This window comes from Zonotrichia albicollis, chromosome 10 (assembly GCF_047830755.1).
Source record: "Zonotrichia albicollis isolate bZonAlb1 chromosome 10, bZonAlb1.hap1, whole genome shotgun sequence".
NCBI classification, from domain to species: Eukaryota; Metazoa; Chordata; class Aves; order Passeriformes; family Passerellidae; genus Zonotrichia; species Zonotrichia albicollis.
Window position 1 is genome coordinate 35,273,239 of NC_133828.1, and position 17,901 is coordinate 35,291,139.

Sequence of the window (17,901 nt, forward strand, 5' to 3'; positions counted from 1 at the left end):
TGGGGCCAATGCCCAGCCATTTCCAAGCTCCTACTGCCCTGACACATTTAAGACAAACAGCTTTTTCAACCATTGTGTTGCTCAAACAGCTGCACAAAGACAAACCAAATAAAAGAACCATTTTAGTGCATTTGTTGTAAAAGCAGGAGCAGCCAACAAAGGTGAATTAGGGAAGAAGCCCTCATCCCCCCAGCTGTCTATTGCACATGGGAGACTGCAGGCCCACCAGACTGACACTAGTTTGGGACTGGGTGTGCAGCAGCTACTTCAAAACCTGCCAAAGGCAGAACACACATGAATGGGCCTGATTCAGGAAAGCACCAGCTGCTGCTTCCTTCCTTAAGTTTAACCAACAGGTCCCCAAGAATGCTGCAGAGACATGTCTCTGTACTGAGCTGAGGATGCTGCCTGTCTTTTTGGAAAAAAAAACAAACCAACAAGAAAAAGGAAAGAGATGCTCACGTGCACTTCAAATCAGTGCCATGATGAAAATAAAAGAGCATTTTAAGATGAGGGAAGAATTCCTCTATGGTCCAAACCTCCTGGCTGATGGCTAAACACCATTCACTCTTGAGGCACAAAGGAGATGAAGACTCTCAGTACTTTTCAAGGGGCAACTCATGGGCAGTTCAAAAGTAAGATCATCAGATCAAATGAATCAAGACTTGTTTGTGTGTGACAGCCAGTCCTCAGAGAAGCCACATGCACTCTCACATCACAAGAAGAAAACAATCAGCCACACTACTATTGAATAAACATGGGAAGAGAGAATTAAGCATGCTCTCTGAAGTCCCGTGCCATTCTCCTTGCTGTCTATTCAGCTTAACTAGTCACCCACTGTGAAGTCTCAGTGACTACTGCAATTTTCAGTGATGGACATGCTGCTTCTCAAAAGGATTTAAGCATCCTACTGTGAAACACCACTGCTTAAAACACAGCATTTAGATTAATAAAATTTATTATTCATTGTTTTTATGTTTTACACTATCCTCTTTCTGCAGAAAAACGTTCCTGCAGTTCTGTTCAGAAAAGCAGGACCCTGGTACACAGCACACTACTGTAAGTACGATCATATTAATGGAAAGGCATAAAATCTTCAAAAGAATAAAATCAATTGCAAATATTACAATTTCCTATAGATATACACAATTTTTTTTCACTGTCATACAATACTACTTTAATTTAGGATACCATTTAGCAGTGTACTAGCACAAGGACTTTGATTTCAGGAGTAGCAAATAACAATAGAATAGGCTACTTCAGTGGGATGGGACCTATAAGAGACATCTAGTCCAGCTGTCTGACCAATTCAGAACCGACCAAAAGTTGAAGTGTGTTGTCAAGGACATTGTCCAAGTGCCCCTGAAACAGGTTTCTGTAGGAACCCTGTTCAGTGTTTGACCCCTCTCTTGGTAGAGGAATGTTTCCTGATGTCCAGCCAGAACTTCCCTCACAGTTTTAAAGTATTCCCACCTATCACCAGATCACAGGAAGAAAGGATCAGCATCTCCTTCTCTGTTTCCCCTCCTCAAGGAACTGTACAAAATGGCCACTCCTCAGCCTCTCTTTTTTCCACCAGCTGGGTAGTCAAGAGAATGTATCTTGACTGGATTTTTGTCTCAACCATTCAGTGTCATTGACTCACAAAACAGGGGCAAAGAAGGGGAGGAAGAAGAGACACCAACAACAGCTTCCACTTACTTTCTTGCCTCTATCCTAGCTTCAGAGTCTGCATCATGAATTCCCTTCTTTATTGTTTCAGCCAATACTGATATGTGTCTGAAATAAGAAAGAAAATATTATCCAGCAGTTCAGAAAGATGTGTCACACTTAGAAAGAAATGACTTATTTGATTTTGCCTCCGTTTCTGAGAACAAACAGTTCACCACATCCTTTCATTGCCATCAAGGATCTTTTGTGCCCTTTATTTATTTATTCTTACAAGTCAGTTTTATTTCATCCACACTGCTGTCTAGGAGACAGCAAGCAGCATCCTTCATAGACCTTTACTTAGCTATCCAAACTGCCTGGATTCTAGAACAGTCTCCTAAGCCCTGAATAGTCTTGTGCAGTCTAGGGCTAAGGAATTGTGTCCTAGTCTCTCTTTGCACAATTACTTCAACTGGTCACTAGTCTAAAGTAATTTAGAAGTCTCAGAAGGTCCTGATAAGACATGAAGCAGATTTAACCTCATCCTCTCACTTCAGGGTGCAAAAGGAAAAAAAAATTCTTAAACAAAAGTTATTGAGTTCAGAGATTTGCTCAGCCAGGTTTTCCAAGGCTGGCATAGGAGACATACCCACCAAACTCTGAGAGAACTACAGAACAAACAATGTGTGTACATATGTGCCTCTTTTGGATGGCAAAAACATTTCTACTACAGCTACCTAATATGGCCTTCTCTCCTAATGATCCTTTCTCCAGAATGACCCAGGAAATTATCTCCTTCGCTCCAGATAAATAGGACAGAACAAACCCACTGGTATTCATTCAGAACTTACCTTTCTAAGGAGTGTGTTTGCCATTCCTGCAACAGCAAGTCTAAAAATTCAAAGCAGCGCCTGAGAGGAGAGAAAAGAAAGAGAAGAAATGCTGAGTTTAAGTTAATTGGGGCACACTGGCTTTGCCATAGCTGACTCTGAACAACACCAAGGTTTGCTTAGGAAACATTTTGGGACATCAAAATTCAGTGTTGGCCCCAATAAAAAATATCAACAGCTCTAAAACAACATTAATAAACAGTCAGAAGTATTAATTGGAGGCAGCTTGCTATAGAGAAGCCTGAAGAGAGGAACTGCCATAAAACAATTCTGGAAGTTTCCTTTTTCATTAAACAGGATAAGTCCCAGGAAATTGGCACTGATACTCTGTACCTCTTAGTCCAGGCTTCACACAGAAACCTCACAGCTAGCCTCATGTGAGGAGAGACCTTTCCAACTTTGATCTCCTTTCGTCACTTCAAGAACCGTAAGGCACAAGTGTGCTGAAATGTGCTCAAAGTTTGTCACCAAATACAGCTACAAAGCCCTTCCTTTTGTCTAACTCAAAGAGAGCCAGTTAATGCATAAGGAAGAGACAAGAGTCTCCCAGTGAGGTAGTGGACTGAAGCACGTAGATTCCAAGTGCAGAAAGGATCATTAGACCATTCAGTCCAGCTTCCCTTCCACATGATGTTTTCCTGTAAGACTGATTTACTGGCTCAAAGAAAAGAAGCCACTGTAACAAGCCAGCAGTGGGGAAGAGGAACGTGTCGGTAAAAATGCCAAAATATGTTGTTATAACAACATGCAAGGACAACAATTTGTTTAAAAAACATTTCTTCTTGTGGAAAAATGCCTTTTCCTCTCTGCAGTGATGCACTTTACACAGGATAGCTGACTTTTAATCTGAAGTCAAATCATGGAGAAGAATGAGATTTATGTTATAATAAGTAAGTGTGTTTTCAACCCTTTTCACAAATAACAACAAGCACATTCACATTTTCAGAAAGCATCTATTTACTATTAAAAAGCAGTAAATGCAAACTCAATTCTCACCTTCTAACTGCAACAGACTTGGAGGTACAATTACTGGTTATGATGGGTATTAACCGAGGGATGTGCGTGTGCTGGAAATAAAGAAACAAGAACAGGAAGAAATCTTTACACAACAATTCCATAGAATGAAAGACCATCTCCTTCAGCCACCTGAGCTCAGTACTCAGATCCTTATTGTTGCTCAATACTTAAAAACAGAACTGCTAGATAAAGGAACACTAACAGATATAGGCAGACTTTTAATATCAAAATATTTTACAATTTATCAGCTAAAATACCCTTAATAAATACTTGATTTTCTTCTATAATGACACTCTCTAAAGTGAAGTAGCTAAAGTCACTGCAGGAGGATCTAAACTGCCAATGGTGACAATTTTAGAGACATTAGGCCACCTACAGCTTACCCAATTAATCACTAGGCAGGAGTCACCACTGTGAACTAAGACTTTTGAGATACACAGACTGTCTGTGAGGTATTTTAGAGCATAATTAGGAGGATGAATCTGTGCTGCAAGGCTGGTCTAACACCCTTTCAAAGAAAAATGTTTGCTCAGCTCTTAGAGAGATGGAAATATCTTGCCCTGCAAAAAGAAGCATTTTCCCTACTATTTTGGCAGAGCTCAACAAACATCATCTGCACAAGGCTGCAGAACATCTGAAACAGCCAAGCCCAGCACTATCAGAAAAGTAGATTAGGCATTAATCTCATTTTTATTGCAGCAGCATTCATATTTCATCAGAAACACTGCAGTGTTTGGAAATTATAACACTATTCTCTTTTGATGTATACTTACTCGAATGATTAATCTAACTGCTACAACACCAGAAGTGGCCATGACTTTGGCACTATTTGGAATTAGATTAAAAATTGTTGGCATGATGGCTTCTGCCCCATGGTCAAACTTGTTTCCCAGAACTGATGACAAATGTCTGAAAAACAGAATGAAGTCATGCTGGTAAGAGAGCTGAAGATAAAGCAAGTCAGACTTGTACAGAATATGTGACATAAGCACATCTGACATCTCAATCTTCACAACTGTCACCTCCTCTCCAACTCCAAAGGACAGATAACACCATGTTTCAAAAAACAGTTCCTTTCATTTCAAACTTGTGTCCTATATTCATCTGAACCCTGAGAAACTGTAAGGTCAGCATAAAATAAAGTAACTAGCACAGCTAAAAATTTATTATCAAACAAATGGGATCAAGGTGATAGAATATTGTTGTTATTTTATACTTTATATTACAACTTCTCTAAAGCTCCCTATTTAAAAAAAAATGTCAGAAACACTGCAGCACACTTTTTCTTGAACTATTTCACAAAGAATAGACCATCAGAAATAAAAACTAGCTCAATCTGAACCAGAACAAAACGCAAACATTTCCAGCTTTATTGTTCAGTGCTTCCCTACATGTGCATGAAGGCATGGCTTGCTCATTCACTCTGTGCACCCCATCAGCATTGTTTAGTACTCAGGAACACAGCTTTGCAAAATTACAATTAGTGGCCTACATGATGGGGTTTGAAACAGATGCAGACAAATCCTGTTCTAGCTTTAACTATTTTGCACTAGCTGCATCCTAACTGTGTTTTAACCAATGCCAGATCCTTTTCTTCTACATCCCATTTCAAACACACACAGAAAATAAACTCACCCCAAGGTGATACAAGCCTCTCTGACGACTTGAGAGCGCAGGTCTTTAGCAGATAATTTAAATGCTCCATCCAAAAGTCTTAAGTGCTGGAAGAAGTTATCATATTCTGCAGCTCCAGCCAAAAGTAAGGAGCGGATCTTTTTCAACTGTTAGGAGTATAAAAGAAATCAGTGACTGTTAATGAGCAGCAAATAAAAAGACAGCTCAAGACCAATAGCTGGTTCCAGGTTTCCTGTGCAATTATTCACCTACATGCAATGAGAAAATTGATTCTTGATGTCCAAGTTATTTTATTATTTCCTATCTTATATTCAACCCATGGTTAGTTAACATACTAAGTACAATAAGCTAAACATCCTTGCTAACTTAGAGAAATCCAGAAGTGCTGCATTCAGCAATTCAAATTGTATAGTTAATAAACCAAACAATATTTTTTTTAAACTAAAAGGTGTCTTGAACATTCCCCTTTGTTCCCTTATTTACAGCAGCTTCTAATGTTTAGGTAATCTCACAGTTGACTCTTGTGTTAAAAAGTTATCTAGACTTAAAGGGCATGGTTCACACTGAGGCCTGGGTAATAATGACAGACCCAGAATGTGTCCATTGACTTCATTAAAAGTTATCTGTCTCTAGCAGAAGGGGAACCTTGACCCCATCAAAATGGGAAATTTCCTATTAATATTACAGGGACCACCATCTCGTCCTACAGACAATCCTCTGACATCTTCTCATCCTACAGACAATCCTCTGACACCTTCTCAGGCCCTCCCGTGCACCAGTGCATCTGCACATGGGCTCGATTTCAGCTCCCTGTTACTCAGTACAGAAATAAAATTAAACAGAAGTAAACTGAATCAGCCCAGTCTGCCACTCAGATCTGTAATTCAGGGTTTGACAGACATGGCAAAGCTGCTACACCAGTGATGAAAGTCTACTGTGTAGACAAGACTGCATCTATTTGTACCATGAAAACACAGCTCACCTCAGTAAGCAGTATATGGTCTTGACATGCATATAACACCCAATTTCCACTTCCACACTCCCACAGTCATATTTATTTATTCAGAACTTAAGTGTGTAGATTCTTGCTGAACTATTTTACACCTCCCTTTTGCAGAAGTATAAATAAGTTCTCTGTAAGCAAAGTAATTTTCTGCCTTATCAGGTAAGTTTTAAGATATTCTGAGTAAGACTTGACATTTTGATCTTAGAACCTGCTAGCAAATTTCTAGCTTTGAACCTGGATTTGCTGCACAACTTCCAGTTCAACCTGATGCTGTCTCAACAGACTCTTGTATACCAAACAGCAATTTTCCTCACAAATGTGGCTTAAATTCAGTCTGAAAAGGAAACATTTCTCACAAGTCTGGGGGAACATAACAAGTGCTCACCACTAAAACTACATTCAAGCCTTAGTCTGAGGCTTTCTCAGTACCCTCAGTGGGATTAAGCTCAGTGTAGAAAAAGCTTCTATTAATAGAGATCCTATCTAAATTCACGACTTACCGCAGAAACTCTCTGTTCCCAGTCATGTTTATCATCTGACAGGATCTCTCTGATCTTGTTTATGGATTCCTCAAGATCCCGGCTGGAATAAATCTACAAATTGAAATACAGAGTAGCACTGTAATGCAGGATTTACTCCATAAAATCAGATCACTTCCCAACTACATTCTTATATCCTTTGCACCTCTATGCTTAAACATCATGTGCTAGCCTTGGACACAACTGGCTTTGCACAATGCAGAGAATTTACACCCATTGTCTGCAACTAAAAACTTAGCAATTATCACAAGATGATTAAAGGATCATATCGCATTATTTTAGTATAGTTTCACAATTTTAAGCAGCATTTCTGCAGCTACTCGTGGCTATATTAGTCAAAACCTACAGAAGATCATGAGTAGACACGTGCTTTTCAGCTGTCCCAAATATAAAGGTCCAGTGAAGGAGAGGGGATACATGATGCATCTCAGCTATCCAGCTAAATCAGCAAACATGCATGGTCCAGATGTCACACTCACAACAGCAGTGATCCCTGAGACACAAGTCACCTTTACTGCTTTCAGTTCCCAGAGGGTTTCATATAAACTACTAGCACATCCCACCATTTAAAACCTGCCTCCCCCTTCAACTTCTAACCTGCTTTCCCCTTAAAGATTTGCCAACATCACAATGAAGCACAATTTGCCAGTGATTAGCATGAGATCCTATATCCACCTTCTGCTTTTTAGTACAGCATGGTTTAACAGTTAACTCTACTTACCTGAACTGTTGGGACATCTTCAAATGCCTTAATGAAGTCTTCTTCATCCACAGCACCTGCCCCCTCTTTGGCTGCTGACACACAAGTGAAAAAGCCTTTTCAATCTTGTTATCAACAAGAGAATCAATTAAGAAACCACCAGCTATCAAGGCATTTAATCAGGAGAAAGTTCACTACTCAGGCAGCCTGGGAGTGCTGCAGATGTAATGAAAGCAGAGGCAGGGAAATTCAATGCCAGGCACTGGTGAGACATTCATGGCATCCTTCACCTCACAGGCACACAGGGCACATTAGGGAAGTCATTACAGTAGTCACTCAACAGTTAGGGGACACAGTCTGAAAGATGAAAGGGAATACTTACTTTAATTATATGGGAGACTTTATTTTAAAGGATTTAATCCCATCTATAATAGATGAAGGTGGAGATCTGACAGGTGCACAAACAGACGAACGATAAGGAAGATAAACAGTCTCTGGAATACTAATCAGATTAGAGACTGCCTGATATAGGGAACTTTCTCCCTTTCCCTAGGACACATAGAGAATTAGAGCTCCATGTAGAATAAGTGCTAACATTCAGAATGACTGATCAGTATCCTTTCTGCACCTTCATTACCAGAAATGCCCAAAGGTCTTAAAAGAAAGCTAGTGTGTCAGGTTTAGACTGCAAGGGCTGAAGTGTGGCTATATAGCTTATGTAGCTATAAGCAGCCTCAGTTCAGATAGAGTTGAAACTACAAAGGCAAAAATCTACACACTGGAGCACCAATATGATTTACTCATTGCCCTCAGTGCATAACTACACCGGTGCAACCTCTCACAAAATGCAAAATAAATTATAGGGATATGGGGATTGCTTGGAGATTCATCCTACCAGACTCTGGTTGTGGCATGCAGAGAACACAAGACATAATGACTGCATAAGGAAAAATTTGTTACTGGATTCTGGGGGCCAGTCTGGAAGTGCTTGCAAGAAGCTCAGTATGAACACTGTAAATACTTCACAGGCACATCAATTTACACAGGCAATTGGCTTACTTGAAGACTTGGAGCCCAGAGGTGCAGAGCCAAGCCTGCGGGTAGTGCCCATCCCAACTCTGCGTGAGTTTGCAGGGGCCTTTGAAGATGTAGAGGAGCTGGCTGAGGAAGGTCTGTTCCCATCCACGGAGTCTTCATCATCAAAAATTTTATCTGTCAAAAAACCCACATTCAGCTGTAAGACCAATGAAGCAAAGGGATGGCACAAGGAACATGACTGTGTTATGGCAAACATGCTACATTTTCCAGCCTGCTCTGCCAGCTCCCATCTTAGCAGTGTCCTCATGCTAAAATCCAGTTAGCCATGGAATAGCACCAGCTCACTGAACCCAATACTTCTCCACTGCAGCCACTATGTTATAAACTATTCAATAAATGCATTCAGATGAAAAGAATGAACTTCAAATCTACAGCAAAAAGATGCAAGCCCCAGAAAATACTTGGGGTGTTGACAGTCTGCAGCTCTCACGTTTATGTCTGCAATAACTCTTTTGACACAGACTGTAGTGAAACTAAGACCACAAGCAAATCCAAGATCCAGCAGCAACTGCCTGCACCAGACCAAGGATAAACAGTCATTCAACAAAGTTCATATGGTAACACCCATGTTGTTGATGAACAACAAACCATTAATCACAGACCCATCTGGAGCTACAAATCCCCTTTAACTCTTTAAATTAACACCAGAGATTCCTTACACGACAATACAAAAAGTTTCCTCAAATTCATAAAAACATAATTATAACGTGCATTAAACCTTACAGAACCTTCTGTGTACATCCAACTTCAGCCTCTACCACCAAATGTGAACATAAATTAACTAAAAATGAATTACAGCCACTTTGATTCTCAGTCAAGGTTACTTCAATTACAAAGGACTGCTTATATTGCAGTTTTACACAGATTAGCTAATTCACTTGAAAAAACAGCCTTAGGTTGAAAGGTGACAAAGCAGTTGGGCAGCTGATATAGATGGAACACGTAATTATTGAGGCCAGAAAGCCAGCTCATCCCCCATCACTCAGCATCTCCACAGGAACACTTCATTCAAGATTTGAGATCAGCTTCATGCCCATCCCTCTCCAGCAGCCCAAGGTACACACTCACTCTCCACCAGATTAGCAACATTTCCTTCACAATTTTCACTAGGCAAAAAGTCAAGCAGGTGCTTTAATCCATCCCTGCTCAGGAAAGATCCTGGGAACATCTAGTAACAAATACAGGCTCCTAGTGAGACACTAATGAGTGAAATTTAATACAAGCTGAGCTTTCTGAAAGTAAAAAAAAACTTGATAACAATACAGACATATTCTTGGGGAGGCAAAAGAACAGGAAGAAAAGCCTGTTTTGTTCTCAGCTCAACCATCTTCAGTTTTCTCTGCCCTAAGTGGCACTGGCTTATTAGCAGCTGGACACAGGAGAACTATCACAGATCATGTAAAAACCTACACCCGCCCCCCCATTTTGATATGCAGCAGTGCACATGATGCCATACTCCAATCACAACTCAATACTGACATGGCAGCTACAAAAAAGCATCCCAAAAGTGAAAACAGGTGGACATTTCTTCATTTTGATGTTTAAGATGTCTTGAAATATGGGAAAGGGCTAGGGGGAAAAAAACAACTCTAAATGAAAGGGGTAAAATAATAACTGTTGTTCTATTACTGTTATTGTACTGTTGTTCAGGAAAAAGTGAACAAGGCAAAAGTGAAAAGAATATAGATAAATAGATAAATTCCAGGTCACACAGCTGAAGAGAATATAAACCACAATTAGGATGTGGGCTGTCTCTTTAACACAGTGCCTGAAGGCAGCCATGGAGACCGTGCTATCTCCCTATTGACACCAGTCTTGTTCTGACATATGTAATTCAAAACTAATTTGAAAAGAGCTCAGGGAACAATCATGAGAATGATTAAAGGATTAGAAAATATGTTTTTAATTCAATTAAATGAAAATTCTCTGCAAGAGATTGTTTAGTCTAGCCAGATTCCTAATAAGTTACTTGATTATGTTCTGTGTTAACACAGCTACTGAAGATTTATTAACACAGTTTTCCAGTGTGATTTATTAATATTATTTCTTACCTAATAGAAAAATATACAACAAGGCAACTGGCTAGAGGTTAAAAACAAATTAAATTCTGAGTTGCCTTTTTTTTCTCTCTTCCCCCTTGCTCCCCCCCTTCATTTTCTGCAATAATCACAGGGCTAACCCTCTGTGAGGTTAGGAGGTACATCACCCAGTGAATTCTACCACAGGCAGCTCTTAAAAAAGCAAAACTGAATTTTTTTTCCCTCCCAAAAGACACAGTCTAGTTCAAACAGGAATTATTTCAAAAACACTACTTGGTGTGAGTTGCATCAAGGTCAGGGCAGATCAAAATAGGCTTTAAAATGTGTAATCTCTGAAGCCTCTAGGACAAAGTTTAAGTGATTCAGAAAGACTTGGACAGCCATTCAATCAAAAAACTTCAAGCAAAACTTGTTCCAGGTGCAATTGTTTCAAAAGCTCCTATATAAATATTTAGCCAACTATTATTTGACATGTGTGTATTAACAGCCAGGTGAAAGCCAGTCATATTTGAAACAAAAGGTACTTTTACTAGTTCATAGCCTCTTCCATCAGGTAATAAAATTCTCCATCAGCTGCATTTCAGACCATCTGGATGCAGCCTTAGTTAACTCACTTCCTCTTCTATATGCATTTTTAAAGCCTCAGCCCGCTGAAGGGAGAAGAGGGTGTGGTTTCCTATTTCATATAATAAATCAAAATTAAAAAAAAATCCAGATATTAAAGGCATTGCACTCCTGTAGTATTTTAGCAACTAAATAAGACTATAATTTCTTTCTAAAACAGGCTTTTCTGAGCATTAGCAAAAAACACAACACTCCAAAAATCAAACCAGCCCACCCACAGTTCTGGGGATGACTGGATTACAATCTCATCTTCCTGCTCATTAAGTCTGCAAACTAAGCATCACATATTTATCAAACCAGAATAGCCCTTCAACAACCCAACAGCATTTTCTCATCTGAGCAGTGCAGAATGACAGCACCACGTTCAGAACTGCACATCAAGTCTGCCCGAGCACGTGTGCAGAACAGAAAGAGAAACAAAGAACAGAAAGGAACCTGGACAGGGAGTACAGAAAAGAACAGAAAACCAAGCTATTATACATTATTGTTACAAACCCCTTTTTTTCTTTGCCACCCATTGATTCCTGCTCATAATAATCATTTGAATCAGGATCATATTTTTCATCATATCTGCAAATGGCAAATTCAGCAAGGGTGTAACTCTCAGGACACCAGCTGAGGTGCACTGAAGCAGGATCAGTGCCCCACTCTAACATTAAATAACCATTTAATTCTCCCATCCCAAGACACCCCCAGTGCTCTGTTATAAGGACCTTACAGCACTCTCTGTCAGAGACATGCCCTTATAAAAGAGGCCTTTGTCTGCTCGCCACTCTGCTGTCTCAGAGACAGAAAGAAGACAATCTGCTTTACGTTTTTCAATTCCTTTACATTATTTAAGAAGAAGAGAAAATTGCTTACAAGTACATATCCTTCTGCAAATAAGCTTCCTCAACATTCCTTCATATTTTCCATAGCGTGCCCAGATGTAAGAGTGCTTCACGGAGCGCCGCAGCTTTCAGTCCACAACATAATCAATCATTGCCCCTCGGATTCATTAAGCATGCTGTCTTCACACGTGGATTTAAACAGCCATGGCCTCTGTCCTCTCTCTCTCTCTACGGCTGCAGATCTGCACAATTCTTATTAGCAACACCCATTTCAGCCCAGCAAACTTGGGTTCACTTCTAGGGAGGAAATTCCCTACTAGCGAGGGGAAGCCAGGACAAATAATCCGGGATGAAGATGAGCTGAGCGTGCCTGGCTCGGCTGCCTTGCACTAGGAGCCAGCCTGACTTTATCCCCTGGGAAGCGCTAACAGGAGCATCTCAACAGCTGTCATCATTTGTCCATGACGAATAAATTTAGTCATTATTCATTTTAAAACGTAACCCCTTCAGGTCTGGCCAAGGTGAAAAGTGGGGAGAAGAGGCTGCTACTCAGGAACCATGGTAAACAAGGGCCAGCACTTCCCTTGCCCACACCACCAGCCTGGGACCTTTTAAAGCAGAGCCTCAAATGTCCTTTCCAATGAAAAAAGATGTTTTCTGGCTTTCAAAAACTTCAGGATATCAGATTCAAATCTTTTAGTTATTTGTTTGTAAGCTTTAGAGAAGACAGCTACTCTGTAGTGATGACAGACTGGGAAGAGAGCTTTCCATCACATCCGTTCCTCACAAAGATGCCCCACTACGATCCTCAGATTTGACTCTGTAAAGGACTAAACTTGTGCTGGGCCCACTGTGCCCACTCATCATCTGTTCCATTTCCAAGCATCAGAGCAGCTGAAACAGGCAGGATGGGTACCTCTTGCATGAATCACCTGCAACACTCTCAGAAGAATCCCACTTTTGGGTGCAGATGGAAGTGGACAACACCAGAGGAGTTTGCCTCCCACCATTCCTATGGCACGCTCCACCACCAGGAGCAGACAGGTAGCTGCTAAAGCTGACAAACATTACAGCACTTCCAGATTCCATGCTCAATCCCCACTAGGTGGGCAAAGCCCAGCTCCCTGAAGATCTGAGAGCCCTTTACAAGCCAAGAACACACACCAGCAAAACTACCAATGCCAAAGGAAACAGGGTGTGTTCCTCTTTAATCCTTTCTGCCAGGCACAAGTCCATGAGCACTGGACCATATTTTTGTGACAGACACCCCTCTGACATCTCAGCTCATGCCCTCCCCCCAGGGCAGCATCTGGCACCCCCATCTCCAGCTGTGACTTCTGCTGTCACCCTCTGTTGGGTGTCCAAGTGAGACAGCTTCAGCTGAGAAGCCTTTTCCCATTAGCACACATGAAATCCAGGCATGGCTTAGCTGCAAGGCTGTCCAACTCCAACATAGGTGTTGTAGAGGTTTCTCCAGGAAAATGAGTTTCTAAACCCACTAAAGATAAAGAGACATGCATATGGTCCTCAGCAGAATTAAGTGTTTAAAAACACAGCAGAGGCAGCTACAGGCAGGAGTCCATGGGCACAGCACATCATTAAGGTTTCCTGCTTGGCCATCTCCCAGTGTCCCAGCTGTGTCCCTGGCCCCAGACACAGCTCCTCCTTCCCACCCTCCACACCAGGCAGTGTTTTGCACCTAAAAAGCCACTCACTTGGCCTCAGTGACACTGGTCAGTCCTGCCAATGCCACCTGCCCCTCTCTCTCCCACCATATCCAGTTATCCCAGTTTGACCCAGTCACCAGCTCCAGTCCCAGCCCACCCAGGCTGCCGCCTTCTGGAACCATGTGCTGAACAACCTCATCTCCTTCACAACTGGCTTTGGAGTCCCAAAAACCTGACTTCAGCATGAACTGCTCCAGGGGCTGAACAATGACAAGGACATGCATATCACCCAGAACCTTGGCTTTTTTTCTCTTTTCTCATGTATCACCCTATTTAAGCAACAATCCACATCATTATGGGTAGGAGATTTTTGGAATAAGGTTTCAACAATGCAAGTCTAGTCAAAGTATTTATGGCAATAATAAATACAATAAACAACACAGCTGCCATCAGCCACGGGTAAGGTGGTGCTTAGAGACTCAGGCCAAGAATGTCAGGCCAGGCAGGCGCAAAATTAAATTATTCTTAAACACCACGTGCTTTTCATTAATCCCAAATGCTTCCATTTTCCCTCCTTAGCAAGGAAAGCCATCATCTTGGTTACTGCCTCATTCTGTCTAATCACTACCTAATGAATCTAATAGGTCTTCAACTTTCTTATCATAAAGGAAAAGAAAAATCCTCAAAGAAGTAGCAGCTGGAATTGTCTTCTGCTCCAAATACATTGTATTTACATATGCTATTGTTCTAATACACATACTGCTTAGACTCAAGCACCCAACGACAGCAATCTCTGAGTATTCATGCCTGCCATCCCTCTATAAGCAGAAGAACATTTAGGCATAGAAATCATTTACAAAGGACATTCTTGTTAGTGAGGAACCCTATATTTATTAAACCCATATCAGTACGATAAAATTAACTTTACCAAACTGGTATGAGGGGATTGTTGCACACATTGACCTGACCACATCCAACCCCAGACTAGGCAGACACAATAAGCATATGGAAAGTAAATTCCAACTTCAATATGCAAGAATAAGCAACAGCCCAGCAACACCCAAAATCTGCTCTCAGAGACTGGCCTGGTAAGTCAAACAAAATCATCCTGCAGAAGACTGATCTGAAATCATGCAGCTAATGATGATTTAAGTTACTTTTCTGAGGGACATTAAAATTTTCAATCCTGGAATCAGATTATTCCAATTTAAGATGTAGCCATGATGAACAGCTGCAAGCATGATTGAGAACAAGAATTTTAAAGACTTGAAAACAAGAGACAAATAAAAAGGATTTAATGAGCCTGTTTACTTCAAAACAGAACTTTTTTTAACCGTAATGTTGACAGTATTAATGCCATCATGTCAACAAGTCACAGCATGCCCCCTCTAATAGCATCTATGAGCACTAGCACAACTAAGAGCACAGCAAACAAAACTTTAAAGAAACTTCTGTTCATGAAACTAACACACCTGGAAATGGGAGTTTTTAAAAGTTAGTGAAACTGTCACTTAGCCAGTTTTCAGCCATATGAAAATCTCCATTAGCTTTAAGCAGATTTAGAAAAGAGACGGTACAAATGTTATATTTCTATCAGCTTTATTAAATTAAATACCAATAGCAGACAACATAATAACTATGATACTGAGTGAAAGAGTACCAGCTCAAATAACCAAAATAATCCACAAAAGCATCAAATATTGAAATAAACTCATTAAGAGCTAGGATTTATAAGTTTCACCAATTACTTTACCACAGTTCATAGAGACACCTAAAGGAGAATCAAACACCCATGTGTGAGGAGCTGCACAGACACAGCTTTTACCCCATAATGATTTTTAAAAATTAAGTAACTGAGAGACAGACACAAACATGTACATAAGGCAAAATCAAAGTGGAGAAGAGACAGAGATAAGGATTTACTTTCCTCAAAGTAATCCTTGGAAATACAATATTCCCACAGTGCTTTTTCCAGCCAGCCACACAGCCATCCCCCAGACCTCAAGAGCACCAGGAAATACACAGCGCATACCTTGGAAAAACACACCCACCCCAAAATCCCACACATTTACATAAAGTTTCAATTTAAAGAGCAAAAGCAGCTTCTCCCTGCCCTGCACTTACCCCTGTGGTTTCCCAGAGGTTGGTCACTATGCCTTGTGGGGCACCCACCCTCCATCCCTGCCAGGCTGTCCACACATCTCCCCAGCCTTCACAAACACCCCAGCTATTTCAGAGCCTCCAACACACTCCACACCAGGGTGTTGCTGCTGTGGCTTTCCCTGCTGCCTGTGCCAGGGGGTGCTGCCCCACTTCTGTTCTGGACCCTTGGAAATACCCTTTAAATTGCATTGCCTTATTACTCCCTCCTCACTGTGCTATCATTAGCATAATCTTCAGAGATGAAAGAGACAAAGTGGGTCCCTGGGCCCTAGAGATACCAATCAGTGAGAAAGGCTGTGGATGCAGGATGGATCAGGGAGATCTTCTAGAGTCAGAAAACATCTTTTGACAGAACTTCAGGAATGAGCCTTGTCACAGCATCCTGTCACACCCAAACTGCAGATTTCACTATTTCCCACTTTAATATTAATCCTCTGTGCTGCACTGCAGTGGCAATGTTAAGATTTTGCCTCAGCCTTACTGAAGTTTAATTATTTATGCAAATAATTATATAAATGAAAGTTAATTCTTCTGCCTTCATTCACAAGACAGAAAAATTCCATTCTGCAGAGGCAGAGGAACTCCCTCAGGCACCACTTCCCCATGCACACATAGCAGGGATGTGTCAGGTTAAAGAGCAATCCATGAACCTTCCCCTTTCCTTGCTCTCACCTCCATCTCTGCATTTGCTAGAAAACTTACGGCAACAGCCTGGACTCCCTGTGTTTGCAGCAAGTCAACATCAGGATTCAGGCAGCAAAGGGCATCAGCATCACCCAGCTGCCGGTCACCCACACTACATCCAGCACCCCAGGCAACAGCCTCCTTTGCCAGGTCTGTGATCAGCTTTGCACAGCATTCACTTTAAAAATTATATAAATGTAACTAAAAAGCAGAGCCTTTCAACAAGAGCAAGAAGTATTTGTTGTTATTTTAATGTGTGAGTAAACTGAGACAGAGCTGAGGGACATTCTCAGGGGTGTGAAGAATCCAGGGCACTGCCAGAGCCTAGATTAAACTCCATTCCTGAACAGTTTTTTGTACTGGTCTCTTTCTCTTCCTCCTACTAAAGATGCAAGGAGTGCCACAAATGTTTTCTTATTTTCCCAATATTATCTTCAAACCTGCTCTATGCATATTCAAAAAAAAGCATTTGCAAAGGGCTTGGGAAAAGTAGAAATAGCATCATATATTAGAATCAACATATTAGAAATAAAAATTTTAATTTAGTTGTTCTTACATGATGCTTGAAGCTTAGCCACACCTGAAACTGAGTTCTCTGTATTTCCCAGGATTGGCACTACAGGAAAACTGCAACCAAGATTAAACCAAGCTCCCAGGGAGACACCTGCTGGCAGCAGCCTGGGGCTTATTTGCCGAAACCTGAAGGAACAAGGAGATACCTGTGGAACTAAATAGGTGATATTTTGTCTTACCTGGACTGCCTATACCCTATGGAACTCAATTAGCAGGCACACCAACAATCTGAAGCCTTCCAATGGACAGTGTTTCTCAGCAGTGAGTGCAGGAGCCCCATGTGCAGACAGGGCAGGTGACTCCAACCCCACAACCAGGTCCAGATTTCCAGCTATTTGCACCATCTGCTGCCATGACATCACAGGGTGAGGCACTTCTCCAGCCTGCACTCCCCAGTTGGCATTCCCTGCACAGATCCCTCTGCCTCCTCGGGCAATAATGACCAGTGCAGCTCACCTCGATGCTGACTGCCACAACACCATCATTGTCAACACAAGGAAATTGCAGTTTCTACTGTTAGCACTTTTCACTTCTTGAAGGGATGCTCATTCTCAACACACACAACACCGAGGTGTAAAGCACTGACAAGGAGCACACAGAGCTGGTTTTGGAAGGAAAGAGCATCCTGTCGTTTCTAGGACAAAGCGCTGTTACAAAAAAAGGCAAAGGCATCTTATTGCCTCCAGATCCACAGAGCACATTGGGGGACAGAAATGCTGCAGATCCCACTTCCAGCCACCACAGAACATCCTGCAAAGCCTGCTAATGCACCAAGTCCTGCAGAAG

At 41.3% G+C, this 17,901-nt stretch overlaps 1 protein-coding gene across 12 annotated transcripts in view; it reads right to left on the minus strand.

The window, feature by feature from the left end:
* CLASP1 (cytoplasmic linker associated protein 1) overlaps positions 1 to 17,901 on the minus strand; it is a 170,616-nt gene that overhangs the window by 81,687 nt on the left and 71,028 nt on the right. For 7 of the 12 annotated variants that reach the window (XM_074548770.1, XM_074548773.1, XM_074548771.1 and 4 more), the window contains exons 9-16: positions 8,497 to 8,649; positions 7,459 to 7,532; positions 6,699 to 6,791; positions 5,193 to 5,338; positions 4,331 to 4,466; positions 3,537 to 3,607; positions 2,502 to 2,561; positions 1,702 to 1,779 (exon numbers count right to left, since the gene is read on the minus strand). In XM_074548770.1, coding sequence (XP_074404871.1) covers positions 1,702 to 1,779; positions 2,502 to 2,561; positions 3,537 to 3,607; positions 4,331 to 4,466; positions 5,193 to 5,338; positions 6,699 to 6,791; positions 7,459 to 7,532; positions 8,497 to 8,649 — 811 coding nt within the window. Of the gene's footprint in view, positions 1 to 1,701; positions 1,780 to 2,501; positions 2,562 to 3,536; positions 3,608 to 4,330; positions 4,467 to 5,192; positions 5,339 to 6,698; positions 6,792 to 7,458; positions 7,533 to 8,496; positions 8,650 to 12,059; positions 12,215 to 17,901 lie in introns of those variants that run through there. The other 5 variants (XM_074548779.1, XM_074548781.1, XM_074548778.1 and 2 more) reach the window with 4 other exon arrangements.